The 14,716-nt window shown below is 47.5% G+C and overlaps 1 protein-coding gene across 4 annotated transcripts in view; it reads left to right on the forward strand.

Annotated features, from left to right (window-relative positions):
• The window catches only part of prkcq (protein kinase C, theta), a 171,339-nt gene that overhangs the window by 103,311 nt on the left and 53,312 nt on the right, over positions 1 to 14,716 (forward strand). For 2 of the 4 annotated variants that reach the window (XM_078235931.1, XM_078235935.1), the window contains exons 5-8: positions 6,477 to 6,642; positions 8,324 to 8,355; positions 8,449 to 8,534; positions 13,595 to 13,724. In XM_078235931.1, the coding sequence (XP_078092057.1) occupies positions 6,477 to 6,642; positions 8,324 to 8,355; positions 8,449 to 8,534; positions 13,595 to 13,724 (414 nt within the window). The remainder of the gene's footprint in view (positions 1 to 6,476; positions 6,643 to 8,323; positions 8,356 to 8,448; positions 8,535 to 13,594; positions 13,725 to 14,716) is intronic. The other 2 variants (XM_078235932.1, XM_078235933.1) reach the window with 1 other exon arrangement.

Genomic DNA, 14,716 nt, shown 5'->3' on the forward strand with positions numbered 1-14,716 from the left:
ACACCCCTCATCTCCGGTATCAACCTGGTGAACCTTCTCTGCACTCCCTCCAAGGCCAATATATCCTTTCGCAAATAAGGGGACCAAAACTGCACACAGTACTCCAGTTGCGGCCTCACCAGTGCCTTGTACAGTTGCAGCAAGACCTCCCTGCTTTTATATTCTATCCCCCTCGCGATAAAGGCCAACATTCCATTCGCCTTCTTGACCACCTGCTGCACCTGCAGACTGAGCTTTTGCGATTCGTGCACAAGGACCCCCAGGTCCCTCTGCACAGTCGCACGATGTAATTTTTCTCCATTTAAATAATATTCCAATTTACTATTATTATTAACGTGCAGACTCCACACAGACAGTGACCCAAGCTGGGAATTGAACCCGGGTCCCTGGCGCTGTGAGACAGTAGTGTTAACCATTGTGCCACCATGCTGCCCTAATTAGACATGGGAAGCAAAAACCTAGATCTCCCTATCCACAAATCTGAACCACTGAAGGTGATCTTAATAAGCAAAACCCAAGCAGAGAATGTCTCCTATCTCCAGCAATGTGCTACTTTATTCATTCCAGGGATGTGGGCATCTCTAAATGGGCCACCATTTATTGTCCATCCCTAATTGCCCCTGAACTTAGTAGCCTGCTAGGGCATTTCAGAGTCAACCACATGGCTGTGAATCTGAAGTCACGTGTAGGCCGGACCGGATAACAATGGCAGATTTCTTTCTCTTAAGGATATTAGTGACTAAGATGGGATTTTAAAGGTGTCATGGTCATTATTAGAATTTTAATTCCAGATTTTTATCAAATTCAAATTTCATCATCTGCATTGGTGGGATTTGAATCTGGGTCCCCAGAGCATTATGCTTGGGGTCCCTGGTTATCAATCCAGTGCATAGAATCATAGAATCCTACAGTGCAGAAGGAGGCCATTCGGCCCATTGAGTCTGTACCAACCACAATCCCACCAAGGCCCGATCCCCATAACCCCATGCATTTACCCTAGCTAATCCCCCTGACACTCAGGGCCAATCCATCTAACCCGCATATCTTTGGACTGTGGGAGGAAACCAGAGCACCCGGAAGAAACCCACGCAGACACGGGGAGAGCGTGCAAACTCCACACAGACAGTGACCCAAGCTGGGAATTGAACCCGGGTCCTGGCGCTGTGAGACAGCAGTGCTAACCACCGTGCCACCCCTATCCCACTACTCCACTGCCTCCCCTGACACAGGAATCAACCGTACCAGACTGGTAAATCACGGTTTACGAGCAAACAATAATTTAGGTCAAGTGAGATGAATAACTCAGCAAGCTGCCATTGTTAAATCAAGTCACAAGGTTCTTTAAAATGCTGATATTGAGTTTAGTGCTCTGCAAGCTCAAGAACTCAGCTGCCTTCCGAGATGTGGAGATGAAGATATTAGATTCATAGAAATCATAGATTTCTCATAGACCAGGGCGGCACGGTAGCACAGTGGTTAGCACTGCTGCTTCACAGCTCCAGGGTCCCGGGTTCGATTCCCGGCTCAGGTCACTGTCTGTGTGGAGTTTGCACATTCTCCCCGTGTCTGCGTGGGTTTCCTCCGGGTGCTCCGATTTCCTCCCACAGTCCAAAGATGTGCGGGTTAGGTTGATTGGCCAGGTTAAAAATTGCCCCTTAGAGTCCTGAGATGCGTAGGTTAGAGGGATTAGCGGGTAAAATATGTGGGGGTAGGGCCTGGGTGGGATTGTGGTCGGTGCAGACTCGATGGGCCGAATGGCCTCCTTCTGCACTGTAGGGATTCTATGATTCTATCTATGATAAGATTCCACCAAGTGTGCAGAATAATCTGTGGTCAGCTCAATTGCAGGGGAGAGAGCACATTTAAAACCCTTCAAGCACAGCTATATCCCTCCCTGTGAGTGACAAGAAAACTAGGCATCACGCGAGCAAAAAACACAGTACAGATTTTGTCATTGAGATGGGTGAGACTAGCTTTGCATTGCCAGAATGAATGGTTGCCCCATTAAAAATCTGGCTGTGCAGATCTGTGAGAGTTTTAACAACACCAGGTTAAAGTCCAACAGGTGTATTTGGTAGCAAATGCCATGAGCTTTCGGAGTGCTGCTCCTTCGTCAGATGGAGTGGAAGTCTGCTCTCAAATGTGCAGATCTGTGCAGAATTGACAGAGTAAACAATTCATCAACTGGCATGAAATTCACTTGCAGGAGGTTTCTCTTTGTACCGGTTTGAGGGTCGGGGGGGTGGGGGGGTTTCAGAAGTCCAGTTCTGCAACAGAATGACCCAAATACCCAAGAGTGAAGATTTAGCTATGAATGTGTCACTCTTGGTTGCCATTATCACACTACGCTATCACGAGTTGGTTATTCTTGCTGTCTTTTTAAAATTGTGAGCATCTCATTGCATCTCTAGGACAGCACGGTGGCACAATGGTTAACACTTCTGCCTCACAAATCCAGGATCCAGGTTCGATTCCGGCCTTGGGTCACTGTCAGTGTGGAGTTTGCACATTCTCCCCATGTCTACGTGGGTTTCCTCCGGGCGCTCCGGTTTCCTCCCACAGTCCAAAGATGTGCGGGTTAGGTGGATTGGCCATGCTAAACTGCCCCTTCGTGTCAGGGGGATCAGGAGGGTAAAAATGTGGGTAAAACAGGGATAGAGCCTGGGTGGGATTGTTGTTGGTGCAGGGTCGATGGGCTGAATGGCCTCCTTCTGCACCCTAGGGATTCTATCTCAACTTCTTTTGGGCATTTCGTACTGAGACAGTTCACTTCAGCTCAACGTCTGATGAGCTTGTGCTTATGCAAGGTTCTTTAGCACTTCAATTTCAGTGTTACTACTTATTTTCACACATTGCTCCATGCTCACGGTCACTTCGGAATCATTCGTTTTGTTGAGCCCTTCAAGTTATTAATTTCCTTTTTTATGTAGCTTTCTAGATTGGTATCTGTCTCTCTATTTGTCTTGCACTATCTAGTTGTTTGCCAGTCTTAGCCTCGTCTTTCACATTTCCCTTGTCATCGCTCTCTCTTTTTCACTGTTTTCCCTGCTCCTTACTTCCAGAACATTTTAAAAAACCATGTCTGGAACGTTGCCACCATTCACACCCATGGGATTTTCCCACCCCGCTGCAGTGGACGGAGATTTGGCTGGCCATCAAATTCTCTGACCTCACTGCAGCGCGAGCGTGGCGTGAACAGCCGGTAAGACCGCGGCGCCCTGTATCTTTGTAGAACCGTAGGATCCCTACAGTGCAGAAGGAGGCCAATTAGCCCATCGAGTCTGCACTGAGTCTCTGAAAGAGCATCCTACCTAGGCCCACTCCCCTCCCCCCAACCCTGCCCACCACCTCCCCCACCCCAGGGTGACACAGCTCTCACCATTCACCAGGAAGGGGGAAGGGTGTAACCATTAGATTGAAAGGGTAGGAGTAGTAGGTCGTAAGACCTCAGCGTCAAATGGAAGAGGTTACTCACTGCACTGAAGAAAATATTTTCTTCCTTTTTCGCAATGTCACAAAATACTCTGGCTATTTTTATTTTAATATTTCAGCAAGAAAGCCTGAAAGCTTCCTTAGGTTTTAAGTAATTTTCGGCTTTTGGTTGCCATGTCAACCCTGCTATGTTGGATATATAGTTCAGTCTTTGAAGAAAGGAAAACAATTGCGATGTAAGAAAATAAATCACAGCCGTTCAGGACATAATAGAACACAGCTTCAGAAAAACCTGTGATTAAGTATTGAATAAATCTGAACCAATAAATTGTGTCGCATTTAATCCGAGCGGTATATATCCCACAGGTGTATTGTCTGTGCATTTATTATGGAATAATTAATATTGCACCATAACATTTTCTTGGTGTAAAAAATCCACAGATTTGTACGTCAGTACTCTAACCCCAATACTTGATGAAAAGTGTTGCCTCTCAAGCTACAGAACTAATTGTCTCTCTCTCATAGAGATGTCTACAATTCCTTGTGGACTATGGCTAATTATTTGATTTGATTTATTATCGTCACATGTATTAACATGAAGTGGAAATTATTGTTTCTTGTGCGCTATACAGACAAAACATACCATTCATAGAGAAGGAAAGGAGAGAGTGCAGAATGTAGTGTTACAGTCATAGCTAGGATGTAGAGAAAGATCTACTTAATGCAAGGTAAGTCCATTCAAAAGTCTGACAGCAGCAGGGAAGAAGCTGTTTTTGAGTCGCTACCTACCTACTCAAAGCACAGTTTAAGATGATTGACAAAGATGACATGGTGGCACAATGGTTAGCACTGCTGCCCCACAGCGCCAGGGACCTGGGTTCATTTCCTGGCTTGGGTCACTGTCTGTGCGGAGTCTGCATGTTCTCCCCGTGTCTGCGTGGGTTTCCTTCAGGTGCTCCTGTTTCCTTCCACAATCCAAAAGACGTACTGGTTAGGTGTATTGGCCGTGTTACATTCTCCCTCAGTGTACCCAAACAGGCGCCACAGTGTGGCAACTAGGAGATTTTCAGTAACTTAATTGCAGTTTTAATGCAAGCCTACTTATGACACTAATAAATAAATAAGCTTAACCTGAAAAGGACCGGAGACAGCGTGAGAAAATTCTCTATGGTTAGGGTGACAATTCAATAGTCGCTTTCGAAAGAGAACTTGATAAATACATGAAAAAGAAAAAAGTACTGGGGTATGAAGATAGAACAAGGATGGAACTAACTGGATTATTACTCATTAAAGCAACCCACATTGAATTGAAGGGCTGAACAGCCTCCTTCCACATTGAACTATTCCATGGGGGGGTTTCTCGGGTCTCCTGGCAGCGTGACCCTTGTAGCGGGTGAGGGAGAGGGGACGGGGGGGGACGGGGGGGGGGGGAGGGGGGGATTGGGGGGGGGGGGGACACCATTTGCCTGTGGCAGGATCTTCCAGTTCCGCTGCCATCAATGAGATTTCCCATTGACTGCACCCCACGCCGCTGGGAAACCCAAGGGTGCGCTGTCGGTCGGACCGGAAGGTCCCGCCAGCGTGAATTCCGGCTCATATTTTTTCGCTGGAATAGCAGTGGGAAGCTTCCCAACTTTTACAGATGCACCATAGAAAGCATTCTTTCTGGTTGTATCACAGCTTGGTATGGCTCCTGCTCTGCCCAAGACCGCAAGGAACTACAAAAGGTCATGAATGAAGTCCAGTCCATCATGCAAACCAGCCTCCCATCCATTGACTCTGTCTACACTTCCCGCTGTCTCGGAAAAGCAGCCAGCATAATTAAGGACCCCACGCACCTGGACATTCTCTCTTCCATCTTCTTCCGTCGGGAAAAAGATACAAAACTCTGAGGTCACGTACCAACCGACTCAAGAACAGCTTCTTCCCTGCTGCTGTCAGACCTTTGAATGGACCTACCTCGCATTAAGTTGATCTTTCTCTACACCCTAGCTATGACTACTACGTTCTGCACTCTCTCGTTTCCTTCTCTATTAACAATATGCTTTGTCTGTACAGCGTGCAAGAAACAATGCTTTTCACTGTATCCGAATACATGTGACAATAAATCAAATGAAATCAAATCAATTTTCTGTGGGAAATTGCATGGTTTTGATCCATTAAGTTTCAATGATCACCCAATCGCCACATCAAGGCGATGTGCTTCTGGACTTTCTGAATCTCTCGGTGAGGTGTGTGTCCAGGGGGACCTTGTACACAAATGGAAAATTCACATCTGAAACCCTCACTGCTTTAGTTTGGAGAGTCTTAAGCATGGAAAGTGGTTTCCCAATGTATCAGAGGGAAAGGGCTTCTTTTTAAAATTGAAATTGAAAACGATATGTGTCTTTTTTATTCATTCATAGGACAGGGGTGTTGCTGGCTAGCCCAGCATTTATTGCTCGTCCCTAGTTGCCCGGGATTGCAGTTTTAATGTGGGCCCACTTGTGACACTAATAAATAAACCTAAACTTAAAAGGAACAGAGAGAACATGAGAAAATTTTCTCTGAATCGGGTGGCAATTCAATGGTAGCTTTCGAAGAAGAACTGGATAAATACATGAGAATCAACCACATTGCTGTGGCTCTGGAGTCACATGTAGGCCAGACCAGATAAGGACGGCAGATTTCCTTCCCTAAAGGGCATTAGTGAACCAGATGGGTTTTTCTGACAATCGGCAGTGGTTTCATGGCCATCAGTTGCTTCTTAATTCCAGATATTTTCTTTTTATTGAATTCAAATTCCACCATCTGCCGTGGCGGGATTTGAACCCGGATCCCCCGGATTAATAGTCCAGCGATAATACCACTAGGCCATTGCCTCCCCAATGTATGTTAATATTTGTGTTGTGTTGTGGATGTTGTTTTACAATTTAGACGAGTGGGTACTTGGTTCCAAGAGTCCAACTCATTGGTTTCTAACATTGAGGCTGGAAGAATGTTTCGGCCAGTCCGATGGGAGGTGTGATTTCTGCAGCAATGATTAACGTTCAGCTTTCCTCCAGCAGAAAACAAAGGAAGTGCCGATGGTGAAACAGAAGGCCTGTTTGCACTACACCAGCGAAGGGGAGCCATCAAGCAGGCCAAAGTTCACAATGTCAAGTGCCATGAGTTTATCGCCACATTCTTCCCTCAGCCCACATTTTGTTCCGTCTGCCACGAATTTGTTTGGTACTTCAATTTAATCTTATCTTTTAATTCATCTTAACCTGTTTGAAAAGTAAGATTTCTGGTCGGGTGTTGGCTGGGATTCTTCGCCGTTCACCCCCTGCCAGCGAGAATTTGGCGCTCAGCCAAAACTCCATTCACTGCAGCGGGACTGGAGAATCCCAGCTGCAGGTGAGGTCAGAGAATTGGGCCCCATGTAGATTCTTCAGCCAGAGTTCTCTGGTCCAGCCGAGCGCCAAATTCTCCATCCTCGCTGGCAGCGGTGGTTGCGTCCAACATCAGAGAATCCCGGCCTTCGTCTCTTATTCAATATTCCACAGCAATTTCATTTCAAATTTGCAGCAGATCTGGATGTCGGTTTCATCCAGTAGTTCCTCGTTAATATAGTTGTTAGTCTGCCACGCAGGGGGACCGGGGTTTAATTCCCTGACGGGGAGCTGCGAGATTGAGGGGCGGCACGGTGGCACAGTTGTTAGCACTGCAGCCTCACAGCGATAGGGTCCGGGGTTCGATCCTGGCTTCGGGCCACTGTCTGTGTGGAGTCTGCACTTTCTCCCTGTGTCTGTGTGGGTTTCCTCCGGGTGCTCCGATTTCTAGGTGAGAACAGCAACAGGCACCAATTCAGTTATTGATGTACCAGAGAAAGAATTGGGGAATGGGGTCTGAATAGGACTGGAACAAAGAGTGTTCCATATATCACCCCCAAAAGGCTGGCATAACGAGGACCCATCTAGGTACCCATAGCAACACCTATTATTTGGAGGATGTGAGGCAAGTTAAAGGAGAAATTGTTTGATGTGAGAACAGGTTCAGTCGGGTGGAGAAGGGTGGTCATCGTCAGGGATTGTTCAAGGCTCCATTCAATAAAAATGGGGAGCCCTCAGACTGTCCCGGTGGAGAATGGAGGTGTCTATTTTTTATTGATTATTGTCACAAGTAGGCTTACATTAACACTGCAATGAAGAAATTGTGCAAACCCCCGAGTCGCCACACTCCAGCGCTTGTTCGGGTACACTGAGGGAGAATTTAGCATGGCCAATGCACCTAACCAGCACGTCTTTCAGACTGTGGGAGGAAACCGGAGCACCCGGAGGAAACCCACGCAGACACGAGGAGAATGTGCAAACTCCACACAGACAGTGACCCAAGCCGGGAATTGAACCCAGGTTTCTGGCGCTGTGAGGCAGCAGTACTAACCACTGTGCCACCGTGTTGCCCATGCCGGGGGCATGGATGTACCCTAGTGAATTTGTTAGGACCAGGAAACTGAAAATTGGTGCAATAATTTAGGGACTCGGGTCCGAGTAATTTGGGGCGGCACGGTGGCACAGTGGTTAGCACTGCTACCTCACAGCGCCAGGGACCCGGGTTCAATTCTGGCCTCAGGTCACTGTCCGCGTGGAGTCTGCATGTTCTCCCTGCGCCTGTGTGGGTTTCCTCCGAGTGCTCCATTTCCTCCCACAATCCAAAGATGTGCGGGTTAGGTTGATTGGCCGTTCTAAATTGACCCTAATGTCAGGGGGACTAGCAGGGTAAATGCATGGGGTTACGGGAATAGGGCCTGGGTGGGATTGTGGTCGGTACAGACTCAATGGGCAGAATGGCCTCCTTCTGCACTGTAGGGATTCTATGATCAAGAGCAAAAATACTGATGACTGAATTCTGCTCACTTTTGTTATTTCAGGGGATTGAATAAGCAAGGCTACCAATGCCGACGTAAGTGATTTTTCATTTCCAAATATTTCAAATGAAAGTTTTGACATTGCTTGCAATCTTGGAACACGTTGGGACCTTCTATTTCCCTTTCAGAATGCAACGCTGCTATTCATAAGAAGTGCATCGATAAAATAATAGCCAAGTGTACGGGATCAGCGGTGAACAGCCGAGAGACCATTGTACGTATCACAGCTCCTCAACATAAAGAGTCTTTGTGCGCTTGCTGTGCATTAGAACTGTGAGGCGCAATGGCAGAGAGAATTTTTTTGGTAGCTGGGTTTAAATCACCGGGGTTATTTCCAGAAAACCACAACAGTTAAAACATGGACACCTTCAGCAGTGGCCAAAATTCTCCCAAAAAAATTGTAAAGTGTTGAATTTGCGGGAAAACTGGAGAAATCCACTGGTGTTTTCAGTGGGACTTCAGACCAGAATCTCCCACACTCTGCGCAATGCAAAGGCCACCAGTGTGAATTTCATTAGATTTCAGGAGGTGGCACCTATTCCCGCCTGGGAGGCTGAAATCAGCAAGCCTCTGAGCATGCGCAGTGGCCCCGAACTCTCAGCCTCCCATTTGCGGGCCAGCTCGATCACTGGCCAGCCCAGGACCCCCGCAGTGCTGCCCCCCAAGCTCCCCACGACCCGTTCGCAGCCCGATCACAGCCCCCCACCCTGTCCAACAACCCCCTACCCCCCCAACCACCCAGTCCCAACCCCTTGGCTGCCCTACTCACCAGCCCGTCCCGATCGCTGGCCTCCCTCCTGCCCCCATCAATCCCAAAGGCAGAGTGGCAGCTGGACCCACCCCCACCCATCGACCCCAGCACTCCCTGCCTCCTGGGCCATGCCCCCTTAGGCCCCTCCCCCTTGGCACTGACCCCTGCCCGATGGGCAGTGCCAAGGTGCCCCCTGGGCATGGGCAGTTTGCCCCTTGGGAAGTGCCAGGGTGCCCATGCCCAAGGGGAAAACCATTGCCTGACCCCCTGGGGGCCCCGATTGCCCCCCCCCCTTCACTCAAGCGGGGTCAGGCACCTAGTTCCCCGTGAGTGAGGAGCTAGTGTAATCCCCGCTGGAGTGAAACACTCTGGTGGGGTAGGGAGATGCAAACCTGCAAGGAGAATTCAGTCCTGGGCCCGCTAATCACATTTAAATAGTATTCAAAATACTATTTAAATGCTAGCCCCGCCTCCCAGCCGATCTCTGGTGCCGTGAAAATCCGGGCCTGGGAGACGCGAGCGCGGCGTGAAGGTTCGCAGGGGACTCCATGAATCGGCTGACGAGTGATTCTCCTAGAACATAGAATATAGAACAATACAGCGCAGTACAGGCCCTTCGGTCCTCGATGTTGCGCCGACCAGTGAAACCAATCTAAAGCCCCTCTAATCTACACTATTCCAATATCATCCGTATGTTTATCCAATAACCATTTGAATGCTCTTAATGTTGACGAGTCCACTACTGTTGCAGACAGGGCATTCCACGCCCTTACTACTCTCTGAGTAAAGAACCTACCTCTAATATCTGTCCTATATCTCTCACCCCTCAATTTAAAGCTATGTCCCCTCGTGTTAGCCATCAGCATCCGAGGAAAAAGGCTCTCGCTATCCAGCCTATCTAGTCCTCTGATCATCTTGTATGCCTCTATTAAGTCACCTCTTAACCTTCTCTCTAACGAAAACAACCTCAAGTCCCTCAGCCTTTCCTCATACGATCTTCCCACCATACCAGGCAACATCCTGGTAAATCTCCTCTGCACTCTTTCCAATCTTTCCTATAATGCGGCGACCAGAACTGTACGCAATACTCCAAGTGCAGCCGCACCAGAGTTTTGAACAAAGAACAGTACAGCACAGGAACAGGCCCTTCGGCCCTCCAAGCCCGTGCCGCTCCCTGGTCCAAACTAGACCATTCTTTTGTATCCCTCCATTCCCACTCCGTTCATATGGCTGTCTCGATAAGTCTTAAACATTCCCAGTGTGTCTGCCTCCACCACCTTGCCTGGCGGCGCATTCCAGGCCCCCACCACCCTCTGTGTAAAATATGTCCTTCTGATATCTGTGTTAAACCTCCCCCCCTTCACCTTGAACCTATGACCCCTCGTGAACATCACCACCGACCTGGGGAAAAGCTTCCCACCGTTCACCCTATCTATGCCTTTCATGTTGCAGCATGACGTCCTGGCTCCGAAACTCAATCCCTCTACCAACAAAAGCTAACACACCGTACGACTTCTTAACAACCCTATCAACCTGGGTGTCAACTTTCAGGGATCTATGCACATGGACACCCAGATCCCTCTGTTCATCCACACTACCAGGTATCTTACCATTAGCCCAGTACTCTGTATTCCTGTTACTCCTTCCAAAGTGAATCACCTCACACTTTTCCACATTAAACTCCATTTGCCACCTCTCAGCCCAGCTCTGCAGCTTATCTATGTCCCTCTGTAACCTGCCACTTCCCTCCGCACTGTCTACAACTCCACCGACTTTAGAGTCATCCGCAAATTTACTAATCCATCCTTCTACGCCCTCATCCAGGTCATTAATAAAAATGACAAACAGCAGTTCCCCCAAAACAGATCCTTGCGGTACACCACTAGTAACTGGACTCCAGAATGAATATTTCCCATCAACCACCACCCTCTGTTTTCTTACAGCTAGCCAATTCCTGATCCAAACCACTAAATCACCCTCAATCCCATGTGTCCGGATTTTCTGCAAAAGTTTACCATGGGGAACCTTATCAAACGCTTTGCTGAAATCCATATACACCACATCAACCGCTTTACCCTCATCCACCTCCTTGGTCATCTTCTCAAAGAACTCAATAAGGTTTGTGAGGCACGACCTACCCTTCACAAAACCGTGCTGACTATTCCTAATCAAATTATTCCTTTCTAGGTGATTATAAATCCTATCTCTTATAATCCTTTCCAAAACTTTGCCCACAACAGAAGTAAGGCTCACCGGTCTATAATTACCAGGGTTGTCCCTACTCTCCTTCTTGAACAAGGGGACAACATTTGCTATCCTCCAGTCTTCTGGCACTGTTCCTGTAGACAATGACAACACAAAGATCAAAGCCAAAGGCTCTGCAATCTCCTCTCTAGCCTCCCAGAGAATCCTAGGATAAATCCCATCCGGCCCAGGGGATTTATCTATTTTTACCCTTTCCAGAATTGCTAACACCTTCTCCTTATGAACCTCAATCCCGTCCAGTCCAACAGCCTGCATCTCAGTACTCCCCTCGACAACACTGTCCCTCTCCTGTGTGAATACCAACGAAAAATATTCATTTAGTGCCTCTCCTATCTCTTCAGACTCCACGCACAACTTCCCACTACTGTCCTTGACTGGCCCTAATCTTACCTTAGTCATTTTTTCATTCCTGACATACCTATAGAAAGCTTGAGGGTTTTCCTTGATCCTACCTGCCAAAGACTTCTCATGTCCCCTCTTGGCTCTTCTTAACTCTCTCTTTAGGTCCTTCCTGGCTAACTTGTAACTGTCAAGCTCCCTAACTGAACCTTCACGTCTCATCTTTACATAAGTCTCCTTCTTCCTCTTCACAAGAGATTCAACCTCCTTAGTAAACCACGGTTCCCTCACACGTCTGCTTCCTCCCTGCCTGACAGGTACATATTTATCAAGGACGCGTAGTAGCTGTTCCTTGAACAAGTTCCACATTACAATTGTGCCCATCCCCTGCAGTTTCCTTCCCCAACCTATGCCACCTAAATCTCGCCTAATCGCATCATAATTTTCTTTCCCCCAGCTATAACTCTTGCCCTTTGGTATATACCTAAGCCTTTCCATTGCTAAGGTAAACGTAATCGAATTGTGGTCACTGTCACCCAATGCTCACCTACCTCCAAATCTATCACCTGGCCTGGTTCATTACCCAGTACCAAATCCAATGTGGCCTCGCCTCTTGTTGGTCTATCTACATACTGTATCAGGAAGCCTTCCTGCACACACTGGACAAAAACTGACCCCTCTAAAGTACTTGAACTATAGCTTTTCCAGTCAATATTTGTAAAGTTAAAGTCCCCCAGAACAACTACCCTGTTACTTTCGCTCCTATCCAGAATCATCTTTGCAATCTTTTCCTCTACATCTCTGGAACTTTTCGGAGGTCTATAAAAAAACTCCCAAGAGGGTGACCTCTCCTTTCCTGTTTCTAACCTCAGCCCAAACTACCTCAGTAGACGAGTCTTCATCAAATGTCCTTTCTGCCACCGTAATACTGGCCCGCTGCACTAAACATTAAGCGCAGTGGGATGGGAGAATCGCGGCCAGTAAGTCTATAGGCCCTTCACCATCAATAACCTTTTTGTCTATAAAATGCCCGTCTTAAATATCTGTCTAATTACACAACTGACCCTGCAATGATTTCTAAATGCTTCATGTGTTTACCAAGTTACACAGCTAAAGTCCGTCCCCACATTTCACAACCCATTCCGCTCAGTTAAACCTCGCCCAGTAGATGGGTGTCTAGGTTAAACTCTCTGCATTGTTTGCGCAGTGTTCATGAGAATTGCCAGCGTAAAACCGCTAGCTTTGAGAGGCTGAGCTGACTCAAAAAAAAGGTGAATTCCGCAGATTGAAAAGCAACTAAACTTTTCCTTCTCAAATGTCACAGCGTATCGTTCACATTTTCCGTCAACACAATTTAGTTTCCCCTCACGAGATATTGCCAGCAAATTGTAGATTGTGTCTGTCAGAGTTTCAGAAAGGGAGCACAGCAGTCGACACTGAGTCAGTGGTAGAACACTCAGGGTGGGATTTTCCAGTCACGCTCGCCCCAAAACTGGAAAATCCTGCCCAAGGTCAACAGACATTTGCGTGGCCTGTGACGGGCGGGACGGGAAAATTCCCCCCTACATCTGTTTGTTGTCACTTTTGCCCGTAAAAATCAGTTAGCATCTGTGTACTGTTCCATAGTTTGCGGATACATTTTCATGAAATTCACTATTCTCTTTCAAGGGTACATTAAAGGTGAGGTGGATTGGCCATGCTAAATTGCCCCTCAGTGTCCAAAATGTGGAGGTGAGGTGGATTAGCCATGGTAAATACGCAGGGGATAGGGTGCGGTGGTGGACCACGGTGGGAATGCTCTTTCAGAGAGTTGCTGTCGACTCGATGGGCTGAATGGTCTCCTTCTACACTGTAGGATTCTATGGATTCTATGGAATTAAACTTTCCACTAACCATCTACATTCTCTTTTGTTCCCTAGTTTCACAAGGAACGGTTTAAAATAGATATGCCCCATAGGTTTAAAGTCTACAACTACAAGAGTCCGACGTTCTGTGAGCACTGTGGGACCCTGCTGTGGGGCCTGGCAAGACAAGGTTTAAAATGTGAAGGTACGTACGGAGTTGGCAGACGCAATGGTGAAAGCATCCATGGCCCAAACCATTTCAAAACCTACTGCTTCCAGAGGGATCTCTTGCAGTCACTTTTCAAAGACCTTATGACCATGCACATCCAGTACCCATGGGCTCAGTGTACGTGGCACATGCACTGCCTTTTTTTGTTAATCCTACAATGCAGAAGGAGGCCATTTGGCCCATTGAGTCTGCACTGACCACAATTCCCACCCAGGCCCTATCCCCATGACCTCATGAGTTTATGCTAGCTAGTCCCCCTAACACTAAGGGGCAACTTAGCACGGCCAATCAACCTAACCCGCACATCTTTGGACTGTGGGAGGAAACCGGAGCACTCGGAGGAAACCCACGCAGACACGGAGAGAAGGTGCAAACTCCACACAGACAGTGATCCAAGCTGGGAATTGAACCCGGGTCCCTGGTGCTGTGAGGCAGCAGTGCTAACCACTGTGCCACTGTGCCACCCCCTTTGGAACAGTTTTGGAACAGCATTCTACAACCTCAATTCAAATATCAAAATACCTGCTGAGATTTTCCAGCATTTTCTGTTTTTGTTTCAGATTCCAGCATCCACCATATTTTGCCTTTAAAATTAGACTTCTGCCTGTTTTGGGCAAAAATGTTGGTTGCCCACTCTAAGGCCTGTTTGAATATTGTGTTTGCTAGTGTTTTTCTTTGCAGTTTTATGCTGCCTGTTTCTTGAACAGGAGCAGAGTGGTGGGCAGATTACAATCACCCCCTGGGGTCTCTGATTTTCTCCAATGCACCTTGTAATGCCTGGAGCAAGCTATAGATCATTGAAATGCATTTGAAAGAAGCCTGTGCCTATCAGATTGCCAAACCATGATTTGAAAATTTCTTGTCCCCTCAGATTGCTGACTGGATGAATTTTGGCAGCTCTGCTCAGGGCAAAGATAACTGCAGCTCTTGTGAAATAAATTCTGCCTCGTCTGAGATAACTTTCATAG

This window comes from Mustelus asterias, chromosome 19 (genome assembly GCF_964213995.1).
Source record: "Mustelus asterias chromosome 19, sMusAst1.hap1.1, whole genome shotgun sequence".
NCBI classification, from domain to species: Eukaryota; Metazoa; Chordata; class Chondrichthyes; order Carcharhiniformes; family Triakidae; genus Mustelus; species Mustelus asterias.